The sequence below is a fragment of the Mizuhopecten yessoensis genome, unplaced genomic scaffold (assembly GCF_002113885.1).
Source record: "Mizuhopecten yessoensis strain PY_sf001 unplaced genomic scaffold, ASM211388v2 scaffold5809, whole genome shotgun sequence".
NCBI classification, from domain to species: domain Eukaryota; kingdom Metazoa; phylum Mollusca; class Bivalvia; order Pectinida; family Pectinidae; genus Mizuhopecten; species Mizuhopecten yessoensis.
Window position 1 is genome coordinate 260,335 of NW_018406234.1, and position 23,105 is coordinate 283,439.

The window sequence follows — 23,105 nt, forward strand, 5'->3', positions numbered from 1 at the left end:
ATGTTATAGACACCCCTACAGTACATGTAGTAGAGCAGAGAGATTTGTAGACCAATGTTATAGACACCCCTACTGGATATGTAGTAGAGTAGAGCTACAGGAAATGTAGTAGGCAATAGAAACACTGTTATAGAGTAGCTCATATAGTATAGAGCATTCTGATGAAAAGCTGAATGTTGGCATGCTACATGTTATAGAGACAGTATTACTCCTGACAGACCTCAGCCTAACCCTGGCTGCAGTAAGAACTCATCTGAGACATTCTCAGATGTATGATTACTGACCGATTCATCTCGTCCTCACTAACCCTAACTACCATTAACAATTCATTTCAGTCTCATTTTCTCAGGCAGGACTGATATCAGTTACATACAGTGAGAATATTTCATCCTTTTTTATAATTCCAGAGTCATTTTATAGCTACATCCTTGTTATGTTAACTCTCCCTAAATATACTTAGTTTTTTAGTATTTGAGCTTTATAATTCTAGAGTCATTTTATAGCTACATCCTTGTTATGTTAACTCTAACTAAATATACTTAGTTTTTAGTATTTGAGCTCAGCTTTTTCAGGTTTTTCGCAATTTGAAATACGGAACGAATTCGCGAACTTTTGAAGAAATGCACTGTTGTTCAATTCAAGGAAAGCAAAAAGGTATAAATCACTTTATAATATATAATCATATTCCTTTAATTCCTTTAAAACATTATAATATCATAAACCAGCATGTATTGTCTTAAACATTACAGGGAGCTGTATGTCACTTTCTCATTCTTAAGTATACAATCCTGAATTCAGACATTCGTTTTATGAAATAGTTTTGCTGATAGTTCACCGTTGTTAACAATTAGTTAAAATTTATTCAAAATTTCAGAAATATCATATTGATTACCTGGACAGAAAACCCATTAGTGTCCAGGATCACCCTTCTCTTCTGATATAAATAGTGTTGAAGTTTATCTGTTAATAGAGTGAGGCTCTTTTGTAAATCTACCTGACTAAATTGGTATATTTATTGATATCACTTACATAAGTGCTAAATGGTGTACCTGAGGGTGCATTTATCTCCCTTATCATTGACATAAATTAGAAACTGTCTTCAAATATCTGTAGGAGAGTGTAGTTGTGATGGTGTGTTTTACTGGGTGTTAAGAAACCTGACATTTACATTTAACTGTTTGTTGTGATTTACCTAAAATCATGTTTGCTGTGAAATTCTTCCCTTTGGATCAGCTTCTATAATACTAGTGTTATTTTTGTAGAGATATTAAATGTAATGTATGTAACAGCTTGTACGGTCTGAGACTGGGTATGTAGGGGTCTTAAATAAAACTTCAGGATAAACAGGTGGGATACAACATGTTATAATGTAATACCTGTAAATATAACTTCAGGATAAACAGGTGGGATATAACATGTTATACAAAATGTTATACCTGTAAATAAAACTTCAGGATAAACATGTGGGATACAACATGTTATAATGTAATACCTGTAAATATAACTTCAGGATAAACAGGTGGGATATAACATGTTATACAAAATGTTATACCTGTAAATAAAACTTCAGGATAAACATGTGGGATACAACATGTTATAATGTAATAACTGTAAATAAAACTTCCGGATAAACAGGTGGGATACAACATGTTATAATGTAATACCTGTAAATAAAACTTCAGGATAAACATGTGGGATACAACATGTTATAATGTAATAACTGTAAATAAAACTTCAGGATAAACAGGAGGGATACAACATGTTATACAAAATGTTATACCTGAAAATAAAACTTCAGGATAAACAGTTGTGATACAACATGTTATAATGTAATACCTGTAAATATAACTTCAGGATAAACAGGTGGGATATAACATGTTATACAAAATGTTATACCTGAAAATAAAACTTCAGGATAAACAGTTGTGATACAACATGTTATAATGTAATACCTGTAAATATAACTTCAGGATAAACAGGTGGGATATAACATGTTATACAAAATGTTATACCTGTAAATAAAACTTCAGGATAAACATGTGGGATACAACATGTTATAATGTAATACCTGTAAATAAAAATACAGGATAAAGAGGTGGGATACAACATGTTATAATGTAATAACTGTAAATAAAACTTCCGGATAAACAGGTGGGATACAACATGTTTTACAAAATGTAATAACTGTAAATAAAACTTCCGGATAAACAGGTGGGATACAACATGTTATACACAATGTAATACCTGGCAAACAGCACCAATAGTACTAGGGAATCTCAGATAAACACACTGTTAAGTTATAAAGTCTGTAAATTTTGACAAAGTCACTGAGATTTAAAGGTTATCTGTATATATGTGTTATACAAAATGTAATACCTGGCAAACAGCACCAATAGTACTAGGGAATCTCAGATAAACACACTGTTAAGTTATAAAGTCTGTAAATTTTGACAAAGTCACTGAGATTTAAAGGTTATCTGTATATATGTGTTATACAAAATGTAATACCTGTAAATAAAACTTCAGGATAAACAGGTTGGATACAACATGTTATACAAAATGTAATTCCTGTAAATAAAACTTCAGGATAAACAGTTGTGATACAACATGTTATAATGTAATAACTGTAAATAAAACTTCCGGATAAACAGGTGGGATACAACATGTTATACAAAAAGTAATACCTGTAAATAAAACTTCAGGATAAACAGGTGGGATACAACATGTTATACAAAATGTAATACCTGGCAAACAGCACCACTAGTACTAGGGAATCTCAGATAAACACACTGTTAAGTTATAAAGTCTGTAAATTTTGACAAAGTCACTGAGATTTAAAGGTTATCTGTATATATGTGATGTCACGATGTGATGATGTAGATTTAGCTAGATGTTATCAATGTGATAATATTACTTGTCCTTAAAATTGTCACATAAACCTGAAGCACAACACACAATTAAATGTCAGGAGTGTGTACAGACTTATTACAGAGAAGGAGGCATGGGATTGGGAACCAGACAAAATCCCATCCAAGAGAACCATGAGATGTGAATACATACAAAAAGTAGTAGAATGATTTCCACTACACAAAGTGACAGCCACCATTTGAAGCTGGAACATGCTATGAAATGTATAATTCAAAATGGTTACCACCAACAACGACTAGAATTCAAAACCAAATGTTAAGAGTTATATCACTAGCTAGGATAAATCTAACCACCCTTGAGAAAGGTCACAATATATACCTGTCTTCAGGCCCACAGTGGAGGATAATTATTAAACATGTGATTATACCATAACTTTTTTAACACAAGACTTATAACAAGCTGCTTTGGACTCTTGTAGTTTCTCAGTATTTGCCAAATGTTCCTGTGGATGAACTTGGATAATCCTATTAAGCGTACAGTTGAATATTTACAGTGTTTGCTGTAGGTAGTATCCATAGTGTTGAATATTTACAGCATTTGCTATAGGTAGTATCCATAGTGTTGAATATTTACAGCATTGGCTGTAGGTAGTATCCATAGTGTTGAATATTTACAGCATTGGCTGTAGGTAGTATCCATAGTGTTGAATATTTACAGCATTTGCTGTAGGTAGTATCCATAGTGTTGAATATTTACAGCGTTTGCTGTAGGTAGTATCAATAGTGTTGAATATTTACACACTTGCTGTAGGTAGTATCCATAGTGTTGAATATTTACAGCATTTGCTGTAGGTAGTATCCAGTGTCAAAGTTAGTGTGACATCATAACACAAACTTACATCAATGTAAATCCAATGTGATCTTACAGCTAATTTCTCTTGGGGCTGAGTGACATGTTTCTATTATTTCGTATACCTAAAGAAAAAATATGATAACATAAAATCTGGGATATATGTTCCATGTATACTGTTAGTATGCTGTTAGATATAAGTGTAACATACAACAGGCTATACTCTAAGTTTACTGTTTATATACTGAAAGCTATAACAAAAGTATAACATAGAAGCTAGGACATGCAGTGTACTGTCTATAAACTGACTCTATACTGACCACAACACATAATAAAAGTTACATGACGCTGGCAAACCATGTATTTATGCAAATGAACAATTTTGTATATTGTACACGGAATGACATAACAATATTTGAATGCTCTTTGATTGATCTTAATACAACAGTATGTATATATATATGTCTATGAGCCTGGTAATTTAGGGAACCTGTAGATATACTGTTTGTATGCTGATATCACTATCTATTGGTCCAGCATGGTAATTTAGGGAACCTGTAGATATGCTGTTTGTATGCTGATATCACTATCTATTGGTCCAGCATGCACACGCTCCTGGCTGTTGTGAGCATGTTAATGCATGGCATTGTGTTTTGTGGTTTACAGGTGTAAATGAGGTCGTTGAGGAAACCATTTCAAAGGCCGAGGCCACAACAACAGGAGGCGACCAGGGCAACTCAGAGTATTCCAAGGAACTGGACGCAGCAGCTAAGGAGGCCGCTAAGACAGACAGTTAGGTCCAAGGATATTTTAGTTGACATCCGGACAATGCTCATCACTGAAAATTAACCCCACCTTCATCTCATATCACGGAGGAGCTGGTGACACCATTGTTGAAATACATGAGGAAGTTAGTCCCAATCAGAGTTTGATGGAACAATCAGTTTTAGTGGACACTGTATGATGGAGGACTATACAGCTCTTTACCTAGCAGAATCAGCAAATAAAGTACAGCATTGTGTCTAGATTCTGTAGGTCAAGTGCTACAACCAACATATTACAGATCTCATTTACATATTTACATTGTATAATGTTTTCATCCATTTAAATGTCACAGACAGGGATGTTTATTGGTTAAATCAATTTACAAATAAAACTATTTGGTAGGAAAAGGATAGCTGACAAAAAGTTATGTATGTTTTGTATTTTTTCTTGATTGGTCTTATTTTGAATGAAGGTGTTGATGTATACAAGTAAAGGGACATAACTCATTGCCCAGTATTGATTACTTAGATAACAATGCTGTTAAGTATATATATTACATATATACGTCTCTGTATTAAGTCGTAATAATTTTCTTATATATATATTTTAATTTTGTTGTTATAAATCTTGTATACTGATGTTATGATGTAGTGTAGCAATACTTAATCAGATTTTTGACTAAAAGGTTGTCAATAATGAAAATGTAGTGCAAAACAGTTGTTCATCTTATAAAAAGAAAAGTGCAAAACTTCTGTATTCTATATATGTGCTACAAAAAGTATGTTAACATAATCATTGAATATTTACAAAAAACTTTTTTTTTTTTATAATTTTTATACTTTACGATTATATACAAGTACAGTACTGTGCTTACAATTCAATATAACCTATGTTATTGATGCCATTTTTTACTGTTTGTACTCTGATCAATGACTGCCGCAATAGTGCTCCCACATGTGAATCATTGTATTAATTAGGACATTTTATACAAGTATCATGTAATTTTTAAAATATCACGCACGGGTATATCTTAGATATTGTGTGCACTGCTTACTTGTTAATCGTGAAGTACATTCCTAAAGAGATATTGGCTTGTTAAACTGCATCTACATTTACAAGTGACTTCAATACATTGTAAATTGTGTATTTCTCATGGCTCAAACCCCGATCACATTGTGAAAATGGTACAAAATACAGCCTTTCAAGATGGTTATGAGTCTGCTATAAAAATCATATCAAAAGGTGGATGTTTGGTACACAAATTGTAAAGTATTTGTTTTCGAACATTTAAATCTGTCAAATGACATATTAATACCATTAAACACCATAAAAATAGATATCTTTGTTTAAGTACACATTTTCCAAGCAATGTTTCCTTGACCTCTTTTATTAGATGTGTTCCCACAGACTTTCATTGATGTTTCCTATTAGAGAGACAGAAAACATTCTTATTATTGTATTAATTGTCAAAGAAATTATGATTTGCCAGTACATGTACCAAGTGATAGCATTAGTGATCCACACATATAAATCCTGTGGCTACGGTACAGCTTACAATCCATCGTGGTGGACATTTGGAAAATATCAAAATGCAATATGGCACACTCTCTGTATTTTGTTTGGCTATTTGAAATAATGATAAAAAAGAATTAAAAAAAACCAGGGAAAATATTGCCAAGAAGTACAGAAAATCTGTAGTAACCCATCTTATATATTGATGCTACCTCTCCCTGGTTATAGGAAACAACATTCGTTAAATTATAATTCAGGCTAATTTTAATATTATTCCAGAAGCATGACTGAAAGAGAAGCTGCAAACTGTGAATCTAACCAAAAAATTATCAATGAATAATGGGAATGTTAAAATAGCTTTGTTAAATTTTCACTGTTTTTAGGCATCCAGGTAATTACTTAATAAAGAGGTCAAATATAGATAAAGATCAGTTCAGGGGTCACCAAAGGTCATACGATAAATCTGGTAAAAAGTAAAAGGATTAAATGTAATTTTGTAATAAGAGTCAACTGTAATTGTAAAAGTTTTCAGGGTTTTATCAAAATATTTTTTACCACTGTTACATCATTTATGGTTTTAATTAAGTAATCAATTAAGAATGTATATACATGTATTTAATACATGTAAATATTTTTTACCACTGTTACATCATTTATGGTTTTAATTAAGTAATCAATTAAGAATGTATATACATGTATTTAATACAAGTTCACATAACAAAATTGCTTAATGAACAAAGTTATGTTGTCCTGGTTTTTTTTCTTTTAAAATAATGTGATTTTCTTATGTAAGATATTTTTAATGTAGAAATCATTATAATGTTCTATACAACTTAGGGTACACTAAAATTATATCTCGTTAAATTTTCTTTTATATCAAGTTTATACAGATCATTATTGTTTTCAAATTTTAAAAAGACTTAAAACTAAATGTAAATGTAAAGTTTTAAAATTTATTAAGGTTTTATACAATATATTGTTAATTGTGTCATTATAGCCGAATATTTTTATTTGATCTTAGCGGCCTTACAGAACAACATGTCCAGTGTGAAGGATAGCTTCACATGTTTATGTAATCTGTGTATGATTTCCCATCTGTGATATGTATGTCAATGTGTCCTGTATCAGTAGGTGTGTCTTAGATATCATCTCAAATGATAATAAAATACATTATTTTTAAACTTTGTTACAAGAAAGCAAAATTTCAATAAAAAAAAAAGGAGAATTACTTTTACACATTTTGTTTGTTTTGTTGTATTACATTGGTATTCATATTTTATCACTAATAGTAAATTATTTGGCCAATACAATTACATTGTATAACTATTAATACTATAATTCATTACAGCAGACATTCAAATATATGTTTCAGCTCTTATTGTCAAAAATCCTTTTATTGTAAAAGAATTCTTATTCTCCGTGAAGACATATTTGAACTATTTCAATTCAAAGGCTGGAATAGTTCATTATGAAATTTCAGGGGTGAATGAGTTAAGATTCAACAATTTCTTGTACAGTACATGTACTAATTGACTTTTAGATGAATATTTAAAAATAAGTTCATATTTACTTTTAAAGCAAATAAAAGACAAATGAGCATCCATTAAATATGAAGCACTTCCTGTAACACATGGTCATCTCTAAGTAGTCTGTGAACTTCACACATGTTTGTACTATTCCAGAACAATTTTTTTTATTTTTTTTCGTTAAAATTAGCTTTAAAAATAGTGAAAGATATGACAGATTATTTGTTTATCAAATGTCTGGAATTTGAAAGTAATTAAACATATATCAATGATGTCCTTGCACCCTTCTAATATGTGAACTTGAACACATATCTGGTGACCTTCAAAAACCTGGCTATAGTGACACTGGACAGTGAAAGAACCATTTTAAAATAGGTCATAAATATATTTTCAACTGCAAAAATAACTGAAAATTTCTCTATTATCATAATCCATGTGTTTGATCCACGAGATTCTGAATGCGTTATTGTGTATAGAGATCTGTGGGTAGGATGCCAAGGAAATGGTGTCACCCACTAACTTCCCATACACATCTTCACCTGATGTTATCTGTATATTGAGAAAATGGTGGAGAATATTCTGTCCAGAGGATGCTAGTGAGCCATTGGTCTGTACAGTTAACATTTATCTGTCTGTGGACAGTATTCACCGTCATTCCTTTGGTCAGGGTCCCCGAACCCAGAGATAGCAAGTCCACAACACAGTGTCACGCTAAAATGTCAGGTAGTATGTAGACATAATATCATGTTAACATGTCAGGTAGTATGTGGACATAATACCATGTTAACATGTCAGGAAGTATGTGGACATAAAATCATGTTAACATGTTGGGTACTATGTGGACATAAAATCATGTTAACATGTCAGGTAGGATCTGCACATAATATCATGTTAACATGTACGGTAGTATGTGAAAATAATATCATGTTAACATGTCGGGTAGTATGTGGACATAATACCAAGTTAACATGTCAGGTAGTATGTGGACATAATATCATGTTAACATGTCAGGTAGTATGTGGACATAATAACATGTTAACATGTCGGGTAGTATGTGGACATAATACCAAGTTAACATGTCAGGTAGTATGTGGACATAATATCATGTTAACGTGTCAGGTAGTATGTGGACATAATACCATGTTAACATGTCAGGTAGGATGTGGACATAATATCATGTTAACATGTCAGGTAGTATGTGGACATAATACCATGTTAACATGTTAGGTAGGATGTGGACATAATATCATATTTACACATAACGTAGAATATGGACACATCACCATATTTACAAATAACGTAGAATATGGACACAACACCATATTTAAACATAGGGTAGAATATGGACACAACACCATATTGACACATAACTTATAATATGGACACAACACCATGTTTAGACATAACGTATGATCTGGACACAACACCATATTTACAAATAATGTATAATATGGACACAACACCATATTTACACATAACGTATAATATGGACACAACACCATATTTACACATAACGTATGATATGGACACAACACCATATTTACACATAACGTATAATATGGACACAACACCATATTTACAAATAACGTATAATATGGACACAACACCATATTTACACATAATGTAGGATGTGGACACAACACCATATTGACACATAACATATAATATGGACACAACACCATATTTACACATAACGTATGATCTGGACACAACACCATATTGACACATAACATATAATATGGACACAACACCATATTTACACATAACGTATGATCTGGACACAACACCATATTGACACATAACATATAATATGGACACAACACCATATTTACACATAACGTATGATCTGGACACAACACCATATTGACACATAACATATAATATGGACACAACACCATATTTACACATAACGTATGATCTGGACACAACACCATATTGACACATAACNGTTTTAGGGGTAGTTAAATACTGTCTATCTGTTTTAGGGGTAGTTAAATACTGTCTATCTGTTTTAGGGGTAGTTAAATACTGTCTATCTGTTTTAGGGGTAGTTAAATACTGTCTATCTGTTTTAGGGGTAGTTAAATACTGTCTATCTGTTTTAGGGGTAGTTAAATACTGTCTATCTGTTTTAGGGGTAGTTAAATACTGTCTATCTGTTTTAGGGGTAGTTAAATACTGTCTATCTGTTTTAGGGGTAGTTAAATACTGTCTATCTGTTTTAGGGGTAGTTAAATACTGTCTATCTGTTTTAGGGGTAGTTAAATACTGTCTATCTGTTTTAGGGGTAGTTAAATACTGTCTATCTGTTTTAGGGGTAGTTAAATACTGTCTATCTGTTTTAGGGGTAGTTAAATACTGTCTATCTGTTTTAGGGGTAGTTAAATACTGTCTATCTGTTTTAGGGGTAGTTAAATACTGTCTATCTGTTTTAGGGGTAGTTAAATACTGTCTATCTGTTTTAGGGGTAGTTAAATACTGTCTATCTGTTTTAGGGGTAGTTAAATACTGTCTATCTGTTTTAGGGGTAGTTAAATACTGTCTATCTGTTTTAGGGGTAGTTAAATACTGTCTATCTGTTTTAGGGGTAGTTAAATACTGTCTATCTGTTTTAGGGGTAGTTAAATACTGTCTATCTGTTTTAGGGGTAGTTAAATACTGTCTATCTGTTTTAGGGGTAGTTAAATACTGTCTATCTGTTTTAGGGGTAGTTAAATACTGTCTATCTGTTTTAGGGGTAGTTAAATACTGTCTATCTGTTTTAGGGGTAGTTAAATACTGTCTATCTGTTTTAGGGGTAGTTAAATACTGTCTATCTGTTTTAGGGGTAGTTAAATACTGTCTATCTGTTTTAGGGGTAGTTAAATACTGTCTATCTGTTTTAGGGGTAGTTAAATACTGTCTATCTGTTTTAGGGGTAGTTAAATACTGTCTATCTGTTTTAGGGGTAGTTAAATACTGTCTATCTGTTTTAGGGGTAGTTAAATACTGTCTATCTGTTTTAGGGGTAGTTAAATACTGTCTATCTGTTTTAGGGGTAGTTAAATACTGTCTATCTGTTTTAGGGGTAGTTAAATACTGTCTATCTGTTTTAGGGGTAGTTAAATACTGTCTATCTGTTTTAGGGGTAGTTAAATACTGTCTATCTGTTTTAGGGGTAGTTAAATACTGTCTATCTGTTTTAGGGGTAGTTAAATACTGTCTATCTGTTTTAGGGGTAGTTAAATACTGTCTATCTGTTTTAGGGGTTGTTAAATACTGTCTATCTGTTTTAGGGGTAGTTAAATACTGTCTATCTGTTTTAGGGGTAGTTAAATACTGTCTATCTGTTTCAGCTTTAGACACATCGGTGCTGAAGGACACAAAGATCGTGTTTGTTGTGGGTAAGTTATTGCCTAACTGACTTTTTCATGAGTTAGATATTGCTGAAGGACAAAAATCTCATTTATATAAATTCAATTAAGACAATCTATTGAACACGCAGTAAATGTAGAGTGTGAGAACAGTGCCTAGATAAGCAATGTAGACTGAGATCACTTTATTGTTTTCAATGAGTTAAGATACATTTGACTGTCAACGTCAGTTTCTAAATAATCTTGACTTCCCCACAGGTGGGCCGGGCAGTGGTAAGGGGACACAGTGTGAGAGGATTGTACAACAGTTTGGCTTCACCCATCTCTCCACTGGTGACCTTCTGAGGGCAGAGGTCGCGTCAGGGTCGGCCAGGGGCAAGGAACTCACGAGTATCATGGAGAGTGGACAACTTGTACCCCTGGTGAGTTTAATGGAGTTTCTTTTTTTTTCAGAAGAAAAAACTCATTGTGACAATTGTACCCAGGCCTCACATCCATATATATATTTTTTTCTTTTTTTTTCTTTTTTTTTTTCAGTACAAATATTTTATCCATATATTAGTGGCTTATTTAAAAAGGGGAATAACTCATCAGTCGCATGATAATATATGATCTTAATGTGTAAACTATAAAAGGAAATCAAGTAAATAACACCTGATTAACAAAACTCAATTTAAAAAACTTAAGTATATATACTATTTGAGTTAATATTGTTATGTATAATGTTGCACTTTAATTATCATTGTAAAATCACAGTTCCAACATGTTAATTGTTCAGTCATTGTTTGTAAATGATAATGCCAAATAATTTGAAGTTTTAACTTCAAGGTTATATATGCCTTAATTGACTTTATGAATTTGCTCAAATTTTCATTTCTTAAAGTAGTTAAAAAACCCAGAGAAATTGTTCATTTAAATATTGTCTCACCGTCTCACCTTCAGGATGTGGTACTACAGCTGCTGAAGGAGAAAATGATGGCAGCTGCTGCAACCAGCTCCGGTTTCCTCATTGATGGCTACCCTCGTGAGATGGAGCAGGGGACCAGGTTTGAAAATGAGGTATGGTATCATGGCTATCTGGACCAACTTTGCTTAATACTCCATTATTTAATTGTTTTGGAGGGATTGGCATGTAGTGTTACCCATGTCTGTCACATCCTGTATAGGAATACCTTGACTTAATGCTTCAGGATATCAAAGTCCACCACAAGGTCATCGTGTCTATTTACAGAAATTTTTCAATCAATTCAGTTTCATCACTCTAGCAATTCTTGTTTTCCAATTAATCTTAATTCCTTTGTGCAAAGATCAGTTATGAGAATACATGGGTGGAGTGTACATAGTTATAGGGTGCCAAGGTCACTATTACTCTCAAAAGGAAAATTTTGTTTCCGTCCCAACAAATTAATTTCTGAACAGATATTATTCATAATTCATACAATTAAAATGACCTTCTTTCTCTAATTGAGATGACAAGAGGGGATTCATATTTCAGGGCACTAAGCTGAAAGTCAATGTTGCTTTTTGTAGAAAATCTTCAAACTATGAAACTTTACATATAGTCAAGCTAATGGCGTCCATCTCTCACAGACATTTTCTAGCTATAATTATCATTGGTGATTTTCTATTTATTTTTGCGTGTCTTTTGCAAGTGACAGTTTAACTTTTATTATTTATTATTAAATAATCTTTTCTATATATAGGTGGCCCCCTGTACTTGTGTCCTGTACTTCGAGGCATCAGATGAGACAATGACTCAGCGTCTCCTTGGTCGCGCCCTCACCAGTGGCCGTGTGGACGACAATGAGGAAACTATCAAAAAGAGGCTGACAACATTCCACGACATCACAACTCCAGTCATCGACTATTTCACTCAGCACGATAAGGTCAAAAAGGTCAGTACATTGAATTTGTGAATAAAACAGGTTTACTAGATTTTCTAATATTTCATTAAAATTCTGTATTCATTGGTACTGTATATCTGTTATAATCACTGAGAGTATCAATCTTTTTAGGTGTCAGCAGAGAGACATGTGGATGAAGTTTACGGCGATGTCAAAACTATATTTGATGAACTTGTTCCTGGAAGCACTGGTTAGTGTGAGAGAATAGATAAAGTACCTGTGGTTTTATATCATTATCACCATAGTTGTTGTGTCACCCTATCTATAAGTAGGTACCTAACTAAACATAAATTAGCTGTTTGTTAATTTGATTTCACTGTTTATGTTTCTTTTTGAAATGAGTCATCCTATAAAAAACACTTTTCATCCGTATCACATTTTACTGAATTTTAGTCCTATTAAACTATAAAGAAGTTGATAAATTACATTGAAGTATCTTAATTGTGCATAAACATGCCAGAGACTGAAAACTTCACTCAGTATAATCTCACTGACCAAATTGGCGTTACTTGTCTAATTATCATTAAATAACAAATGTCACAGTTCCTAAAAAAGGTGCTCCCACAACTCCTCCACCAGAGGTCCCAACGACTCCTCCACCAGAGGTCCCCACAACTCCTCCACCAGAGGTCCCCACAACTCCTCCACCAGAGGTCCCCACTCAGGAGACCACACCAGTTGATACCTCCATTCTCAAAGACACAAAGGTTGTGTTTGTTGTCGGTAAGTAATAAACCAGAAACATACCACTGATTACTGTTAGTATAATATTTTTGCCCTCCGAATGTTCACCATTTATGTCATTCCCATCCTTGGAATTATTGATCTTTCTTTGTTACTGTGAAGGTCAAGATTTCATGATAGCTTAAAGCATTTGTCAACAATTAGTTCTTGGTACTTTAAATTGTATTTCAATATTGTAACAATATTCAAATGAAGCCTCCAATGTTTGAAGAGTTCGCCTTTGTTCAGGTCGTTATGGGTTATCCATCATTAGGAATTGTGGTATGTGATATATATATCAAGGATCAAATAACTAAACAAAAATCTTAAGCTTGTAAGAATGAGTGTCCACCCATTACTGATACATTGAATACCATTGACTTCCCCACAGGTGGGCCGGGCAGTGGTAAGGGGACACAGTGTGAGAGGATTGTACAACAGTTTGGCTTCACCCATCTCTCCACTGGTGACCTTCTGAGGGCAGAGGTCGCGTCAGGGTCGGCCAGGGGCAAGGAACTCACGAGTATCATGGAGAGTGGACAACTTGTACCCCTTGTGAGTGTATTGGTGGTTTCACATGTAATGGGGGATAATGCACCAGTATCATAGATAATGCATAACTCTTTTTCCTGATCGTAATGGTGGTTCACTTTTAAAGAAGGGAGAGGTAGTTGAACTCGCTTCTTTCAAGGAGATTTAAAAGACAGAATCATAATTCTCCTATCATTACATACATTCAAACTGTTACTAATTACATATGTCTACCTCCTCTCAACTCCAGGATGTGGTGCTACAGCTGCTGAAGGAGAAAATGGTGGCAGCTGCTGCAACCAGCTCCGGTTTCCTTATTGATGGCTACCCTCGAGAAATGGAGCAGGGGACAAGGTTTGAAAATGAGGCAAGTTATGACATTGATTATTCATTTCTCATGTAAAAAAAAAAGTTTCATTGGTCAAGAATGAGAAAACTTGATTGGAAAACTTCTCCTGATTAAATGTCAAGTTGGTTAGAGACTTAACATTAAATGTCAAGTTGGTTAGAGACTTACCATTAAATTACAGCAGATTATCTATAAACAAATTGTATGGTTCTTCAATGCTGTTAAGGCAGTGAAAATGCTGATGAAGAAAACGTAGTAAATGATATAACAACAAAGCGATTTAACCAAAAGACTACGTTTCTTTTTATTCATATTTTGTTCAAACTTCATACACATCAAACACATATTCACCTTTTAGTTTTGTGTTCTACAATTTTTATATAGGATGATATATTTTTGTGTACATGTTAGAATCACCATTTTGTAGGTAACTCCATGCACATGTGTCCTGTACTTCGAGGCATCAGATGAGACGATGACTCAGCGTCTCCTTGGTCGCGCCCTCACCAGTGGCCGTGTGGACGACAATGAGGAAACTATCAAAAAGAGGCTGACAACATTCCACGACATCACAACTCCTGTTATAGATCACTTCTCACAGCAGGAAAAACTCAAAAAGGTCAGTACGCTTAAAAAAGACATCATTTTACGCTGTATTTCATTAATTAATGCATTCACTCAAATATCACCTATAAATCTATATAAATATGCCAAGATTACATGATAATTTTCTTATCAACATCTTTAATAAGAAGCATTGAACTGATATTTTTTTTTATTAAAATTAAGAATGCTTGCAATTAAATAGACTGACATTTTCAGACAATAAGATATATAGGTGACAATATATAACACTGTATGTTGTGTATGTGTCAGCAGGTGTCAGCAGAGAGAGATGTGTCTGATGTGTTAAGATGTATATGTGATAATATATAAGATTGTATGTTGTGTTGTGTAGGTGACAGCAGAGAGAGCTGTGTCTGATGTGTAAAGATATATTGGTGATAATAGATAAGATTGTTGTGTTGTGTAGGTGACAGCAGAGAGAGCTGTGTCTGATGTGTAAAGATATATTGGTGATAATAGATAAGATTGTTGTGTTGTGTAGGTGACAGCAGAGAGAGAGCTGTATGTTGTGTATGTGTCAGCAGGTGTCAGCAGAGAGAGGTGTGTCTGATGTGTTAAGATATATATGTGATAAGATATAAGATTGTATGTTGTGTTGTGTAGGTGTCAGCAGAGAGAAATGTGTCTGATGTGTTAAGATATATATGTGATAATACATATGATTGTATGTTGCGTTGTGTAGGTGTCAGCAGAGAGAGATGTGTCTGAAGTGTAAAGATATATTGGTGATAATATATATGATTGAATGTTGTGTTGTGTAGGTCTCAGCAGAGAGAGATGTGTCTGATGTGTAACGATATATTGGTGATAATATATAAGACTGTATGTTGTGTTGTGTAGGTGACAGCAGAGAGAGCTGTGTCTGATGTGTAAAGATATATTGGTGATAATATATAAGATTGCATGTTGTGTTGTGTAGGCGACAGCAGAGAGAGATGTGTCTGATGTGTTAAGATATATATGTGATAATATATATGATTGTATGTTGTGTTGTGTAGGTGTCAGTAGAGAGAGATGTGTCTCATGTGTAAAGATATATTGGTGATAATATATATGGTTGTTGTGTTGTGTAGGTGACAGCAGAGAGAAATGTGTCTGATGTGTTAAGATATATTGGTCATAATATATAAGATTGTTGTGCTGTGTTGTGTAGGTGACAGCAGAGAGAGCTGTGTCTGATGTGTAAAGATATATTGGTGATAATATATATGGTTGTTGTGTTGTGTAGGTGACAGCAGAGAGAAATGTGTCTGATGTGTTAAGATATATATGTGATAATACATATGATTGTATGTTGCGTTGTGTAGGTGTCAGCAGAGAGAGATGTGTCTGATGTGTAAGATTGTATGTAGTGTTGTGTAGGTGACAGCAGAGAGAGATGTGTTTGATGTGTAAAAATATATTGGTGATAATATATAAGATAGTATGTTGTGTTGTGTAGGTTACAGCAGAGAGAGGTGTGTCTGATGTGTTAAGATATATATGTGATAATATATAAGCTTGTATGTTTTGTTGTGTAGGTGACAGCAGAGTGAGATGTGTCTGATGTGTAAAAATATATTGGTGATAATATATAAGATAGTATGTTGTGTTGTGTAGGTTACAGCAGAGAGAGGTGTGTCTGATGTGTTAAGATATATATGTGATAAGATATAAGATTGTATGTTGTGTTGTGTAGGTGACAGCAGAGAGAAATGTGTCTGATGTGTTAAGATATATTGGTGATAATATATATGATTGTTGTGTTGTGTAGGTGACAGCAGAGAGAGCTGTGTCTGATGTGTAAAGATATATTGGTGATAATATATATGATTGAATGTTGTGTTGTGTAGGTCTCAGCAGAGAGAGATGTGTCTGATGTGTAACGATATATTGGTGATAATATATAAGACTGTATGTTGTGTTGTGTAGGTGACAGCAGAGAGAGCTGTGTCTGATGTGTAAAGATATATTGGTGATAATAGATAAGATTGTTGTGTTGTGTAGGTGACAGCAGAGAGAAATGTGTCTGATGTGTTAAGATATATTGGTCATAATATATAAGATTGTTGTGCTGTGTTGTGTAGGGGACAGCAGAGAGAGATGTGTCTGATGTGTTAAGATATATATGGGATAATATATAAGATTGTATGTTGTGTTGTGTAGGTGTCAGCAGAGAGAGATGTGTCTGAAGTGTAAAGATATATTGGTGATAATATATAAGACTGTATGTTGTGTTGTGTAGGTGCCAGCAGAGAGAGATGTGTCTGATGTGTTAAGATATATTGGTGATAATATATAAGATTGTATGTTTTGTTGTGTAGGTGACAGCAGAGAGAGATGTGTCTGATGTGTAAAAATATATTGGTGATAATATATAAGATAGTATGTTGTGTTGTGTAGGTGACAGCAGAGAGAGATGTGTCTGATGTGTAAAGATATATTGGTGATAATATATAAGATAGTATGTTGTGTTGTGTAGGTGTCAGCAGAGAGAGATGTGTCTGATGTGTTAAGATATATTGGTGATAATATATATGATTGTATGTTGTGTTGTGTAGGTGTCAGCAGAGAGAGATGTAGCTGATGTGTTCACAGATGTACAGGAGATATTCAATAACATCACTGGTGAGTTATCCCCCAACCTCTTACATGCAAAAATGATCTTTCTATTCGATCCCATTCAATACCTTACGATAATTATACTGTATTCAGTCCAGTTATCACCAATTTAGTCTGTATTTCAAGGACAATAGGTCAGCTTCATTATTCATTTATCAATCCTGCACTAACCAAACTTTATACAAAAGGTGTTGTAAATAGTTAGGTGTGTCAATGGTGATGTTTAGGGTGACTATGGTAGCAGAGTGTGACCGATGTGCCTGCTGATTCTGATATGATCTTGCTCCTATAATCCTAATAGCCTTCATAATTGGGCTGGATATGTATCCGAACAGGACCGGGTCGATCGACAGTGATCAGGCAGCTCAACCGATTAGAGCTTGGAGGTCCCGAGTTCCATTCCCAAGCTGCCAGGTCGGGCATTTTCTGTGTTGGAAATCACGTGACCTCTGATGAAATGTGAACTGACAGATTCCTTTCTTTTATATATTGGTACATATTCCTCCATTGCAGTAATGGTTTGGTTAAAAAGGCTGTTCGTCTACAACGTTTAGCCTGTCTCGGTTCGGGTATGACCATATCCACCCACAAACCTGAATATTTGTAAAATCAGCAACATTTAGGATCGTCTTTTATAAAGGACCATTGGAAGAACAACTCATAGGGTTAGGATGGTTAGGTATGTTGGAGATGCTATATACGGTTACTATGGTAAGGGAGGTCAAGGGAATTCTGTAGGGTTACTAAGATATGGTATTGTAAGGGTAATTTGTAGGGTGACCATGTAAAGGTTTTTCAAAGGTGTTTGTAGGATAACTATGGTAATGTATATCAACGATCCCATTGTATGCATAATTAACACACATGTGTGATAGAAGTTGCTCAAAACCTATTGATTATAGTTTCCTGTGGCCTAATCTCCAAAATAGCTGGCTTCATGCATGTGTATAGAGTTAGAAGTAGGAGTATTGATTGCCGGACCAGCTAGTACCTATAACTACAGCAGACGAGGGGCCTGCTGCACCAACATTGTACCTCTATAATTAAGCTCATCTGTTGTCTCTGCTGATTATACATACCCAATACTCTGTGTTTACACTTACCATCACCGGTGCTGTATTACATTGAATGGGATATGACTATTGAGCTATTGCTATAGTATATTAAGCCTGGATCAACGGATTTTCGTATTGGTGTAATAATTGTGAGGATGATTGTGTTGTGTTGGAACGTGTGCTACCTGATCTATGACAAGCTCTGTAGTGTCGGTAAGTTCTTTCGTTTGTTATTACGTACACTGTACACATGTGTACATTCATAAAAACACAAACACTATCTGTCTTGGCCACATGTGTATATTGCTCATGTATCGCAATTGTTGGAAAGGAATTAATATAAGCCCCAATCTTGTTTTCCCATCCCATATTTATATTTGTATTTGTAAAATTGTTGATTATTGAATAAAATATTGTTTAAACTAAGTGTTGGTTTAAAGGTCACTCTAAGGATATTCAGTGTAAATAGGGATATATCAATACTCCAGCATTGTGTTACCAAAGGTCACTGATCTCACTTACTTTTCATATTTCTGCTGATATTGCTTTCGTCATTTTATGCTCTGATATCTCACTGTTACTTTATGTATTTTTATAGAAAATTCGGTAAATACCTTCAGTGACTGACTGTACAATATATATGTGTGTGTGACAGTGCTGGTACTAGTATTATATATATGGACCATATATATATCTGAAAGTGATAATGACCGATGTGCCTACTGATTCTGATATGATCTTGTTCCTATAATCCTAATAGCCTTCATAATTTGGCTGCATATGTATCAGAACAGGACCGGGTCGATCGACAGTGATCAGGCAGCTCAACTGATTAGAGCTTGGAGGTCCCCAGTTCCATTCCCAAGCTGTCAGGTCGGGCATTTTCTGTGTTTGAAATCACGTGACCTCTAATGATTCAGTTCACAGGAAGTGGTGGAATAATGTGAACTGACAGATTCATTTCTATTATATATTGGTACATATTCCTCCACTGCAGTAATGGTTTGGTTAAAAAGTCTGGTCGTCTACAACGTTTAGCCTGTCTCGGTTCGGGTATGACCATATCCACGCACACACCTGAATATTTGTAAAATCAGCATCATCTAAGAACGTCTTTTATAAAGGAGCATTAAGTTGAGCCTTTTGCGTTTACTTATGTATCTATTATACATTTGATACCTAGCCAACGCATTAAATCACTATTTAGCATACTGATGTATGTGTTTATTGACTGCTGTAATCGTTATTGGCTGTTCGTATTTGTACAATCATTCTGGTTTGTAAGTCAGTGCCAGTTTGGAATATATAGAATCCCCAACAATTGCTTCAAATTAAAAGGTGAATTACAGTACTTGACCCTCAATCAATATTTCCCTAACCTTACCTTACCTTAAGTCTCTCATCGCCAGTAGGCGCATAAGGCCTCCACGCTTTCTCTCAAACCCAATCTGTCTTTTGCTGCTGTTTTTGTGGAGTTCCAGCTACTCCATCCTATATAGTTGCACTCTGATTCAACCGTTCTTCGCCAGGTTGTTTTTGGTCTCCCTCTTACTCTTTTTCTTTCTGTTGCCCATCCCAAAGCTGTTGTACAGTCATTTTCTCGTTCCCTCCTCAAGATGTGACCAGTCCAGTACCACATTCTTTCTTAAACCTTATTATTATTTTTATTGATTTTGAGCTGACTCTGATTGGCTGAAACAACATCATGTGACCACCTGTAAAAGTAGTTATAAACCTGAGTGGTTTGCAGGTGTTCAAAAAAGTTGGTAGAACAAGTGTTATTGACCTGCTATAAATAGATTCTGGAATTTTTGTGAAGTCATTTAGATGCTTGATTAACACCCCATGGGAGACAAACACAGTAATGATCAAGATTAACACTGAAGTCACTTGGATGCTTGATACTGCCTATCAAAGACAAACGCAGTAGTGATCAAAAGTTTAGCAACAAAAATTAACAAATTAAAATGTTATTTTTCTTGAATAAATAAGTAGTGATCAAGAGTTTATTAACAGCAAAAATGTTATTTTTCTGATATTTTTGTTTAGTTGATCTTAAAATTTGTGACTAAAAAAGAAATGGAAAAAAAATGAAAAACTATATTTTTTTCTTCAATTTTGAAAAAAATCAATTAAAATTATAAAACAATTATAGCATGGTGATGAGGTCGATACATGGTTTTATCAACCTAGGTTAGCAATATTAACCTCGGACTGCGTCCTCGGTTAATATTGCTAACCTAGGTTGATAAAACCATGTATCGACCTCATCACCATGCTATAATTGTATAATATTAAAAACATCGCCGCCGTTCACAGTAAGCCTTTAAATACCGGAAATAGTTGTATTACCTTTTGATACAAAAAAACCATTCAAATGCTATCAAACCTGATCTAGTTAGTATGCATTTATGTGGGGTTTTTCTCCTGTTGCTGGGTCATAAATTCAACAATTTATACCCCTCTTTCTCACTTGAAATAAGCTGATATGCGAAATTGTAGAGTTTTCCTGTGTACTATGTTAAAGTAAAATGTTTTGTCCTAAAGATAATAATAACGAAGGTAAAGACCGAACCAAACTTCTACCCACCGGAACGTTAGTACAAACCTGTGGAGAAGGTCACTGAACTATCCCCGAGATAGCACATGCTAATCAATGCGTCAGAAGTCGTCTCTTTAATAAAAGATCGGTTATGACGAGCTTATTAAGTGGCTGTCCTACTACAATTGATTAAGGTGATATATGGAGGAGTTCAATAGTGACCGGAACAATTCTGAAGAGTTCACGACCCGAATAATGATAGTGATAATTAAGACACAAGATGGGAACATATCTATAAATGAAGAGAGTGATTTTCAACGTTGATGCATAGAACTAGTATTTTATGGTTTACCAGATATCAGGGAGAGTGAAATTATAAGCATGGCAATAGACGAGTATAATTTTGTATATACTGAAGTAGAGAATTCTTCTGATTTAGAACAGAAACCAATTGTCAGTTATCCCAATAGTAACAGACAACGTCTCGGTAATTGTTTGGATATTTTGTTATAATCACTCCCTGTGTCTGTAAACAGTTCCAATATAGATGATTTTGCAGCATCTCCTAAATTATGAACTTGTAATGTTTGATGTTGTTAAGTTATAAACCAATAAACTTCCTGATAAGAAGCCATACCATATTGGTTGAAGGAATGTCTTGGTCAAAGAGACTAGCAGTTCAACAAGGTTTTATTATTATTTAGGCTATAAATACTATTCTCGCCAAAGAATACAGGGATGGGTAGTAAAGCAGCCCCTATGTTCTAGCCTAGTATTAGGGTATATGTTCTAGCCTTGTTTTAGGGTATATGTTCTAGCCTTGTATTAGGGTATCTGTTCTAGCCTTGTATTAGGGTATATGTTCTAGCCTTGTATTCTGGTATCTAGAAGACATTATACGATGTTATTGAGAGGTTGTGATTGGCATATTTTAAAACCATAATGTTTCCATTGATAAGTAGGGAAACCCTATAGAGTATCAAAATTATCTATTTTCCCCCCAGTCAATCAAAAAAATGTCGAAGAGAATATTCCTTTTAATTTAGCATCCTGTAAGGTAGGTTTAGTGAGTGGTGAGGTTACCGTAGAAAAAGAGTTTCTAGACCTTTGAATTCCCAAAGATATACTGATATCTACTTGAGTGTTTCCTGTTTTTCATAATAAATGTAAGTAATTAAAACGAGTTTATGGTCATATGCAAAAAGGTTCAGGGTCGTGTTTTAATAAACATCGAGAGGCGACCTGCAGATCTTTAATCGTGATATTGGTGGTTGTTAATGTTATTGAGCTCTTGTGGTATCTGTAAACGTGTTATAGAAAAAGTGTGTTTAACAAATAAATCGGTTAATTTTTAGAATGGCAAAATGGATAAATTAAAAGTCAAATATTTAAATTTACGGTTAAATCGTAACGATTAGTCTGATTGTATATATCCGAACTGGCAGTGAGAAACGTACATACTGTACATCGTCATCAAAAACAATAAGTTTAGCTAATAAACACATGCATGCATCTGCGAATTATGAAACAATGAAACAATTTGGGGAAGGAAATGGAGCAGGATTTATTAGACCACTTTACCCAGATAAGACGGTACTTGGGATATTACTTCGTGTACAACTTAATACTGTGTAGTGTTGTTACATCGCTATTGTAGGTAGATATACCGGGCATCGCTATTGTAGGTAGGTATACCGGGCATCGCTATTGTAGGTAGGTATACCGGGCATCGCTATTGTAGGTAGNCTGATATTTTTGTTTAGTTGATCTTAAAATTTGTGACTAAAAAAGAAATGGAAAAAAAATGAAAAACTATATTTTTTTCTTCAATTTTGAAAAAAATCAATTAAAATAATAAAACAATTATAGCATGGTGATGAGGTCGATACATGGTTTTATC

General features: G+C 34.1%; 1 protein-coding gene across 4 annotated transcripts in view; it reads left to right on the forward strand.

Moving 5' to 3' along the window:
• The window catches only part of LOC110451142 (adenylate kinase isoenzyme 5-like), a 97,022-nt gene that overhangs the window by 46,438 nt on the left and 27,479 nt on the right, over positions 1-23,105 (forward strand). Inside the window, exons 14-23 of one of the 4 annotated variants that reach the window (XM_021499001.1) lie at positions 10,856-10,903; positions 11,132-11,295; positions 11,816-11,932; positions 12,577-12,768; positions 12,889-12,967; positions 13,321-13,500; positions 13,892-14,055; positions 14,282-14,398; positions 14,808-14,999; positions 17,548-17,614. In XM_021499001.1, coding sequence (XP_021354676.1) covers positions 10,856-10,903; positions 11,132-11,295; positions 11,816-11,932; positions 12,577-12,768; positions 12,889-12,967; positions 13,321-13,500; positions 13,892-14,055; positions 14,282-14,398; positions 14,808-14,999; positions 17,548-17,614 — 1,320 coding nt within the window. The remainder of the gene's footprint in view (positions 1-10,855; positions 10,904-11,131; positions 11,296-11,815; positions 11,933-12,576; positions 12,769-12,888; positions 12,968-13,320; positions 13,501-13,891; positions 14,056-14,281; positions 14,399-14,807; positions 15,000-17,547; positions 17,615-23,105) is intronic. The other 3 variants (XM_021499002.1, XM_021499004.1, XM_021499003.1) reach the window with 3 other exon arrangements.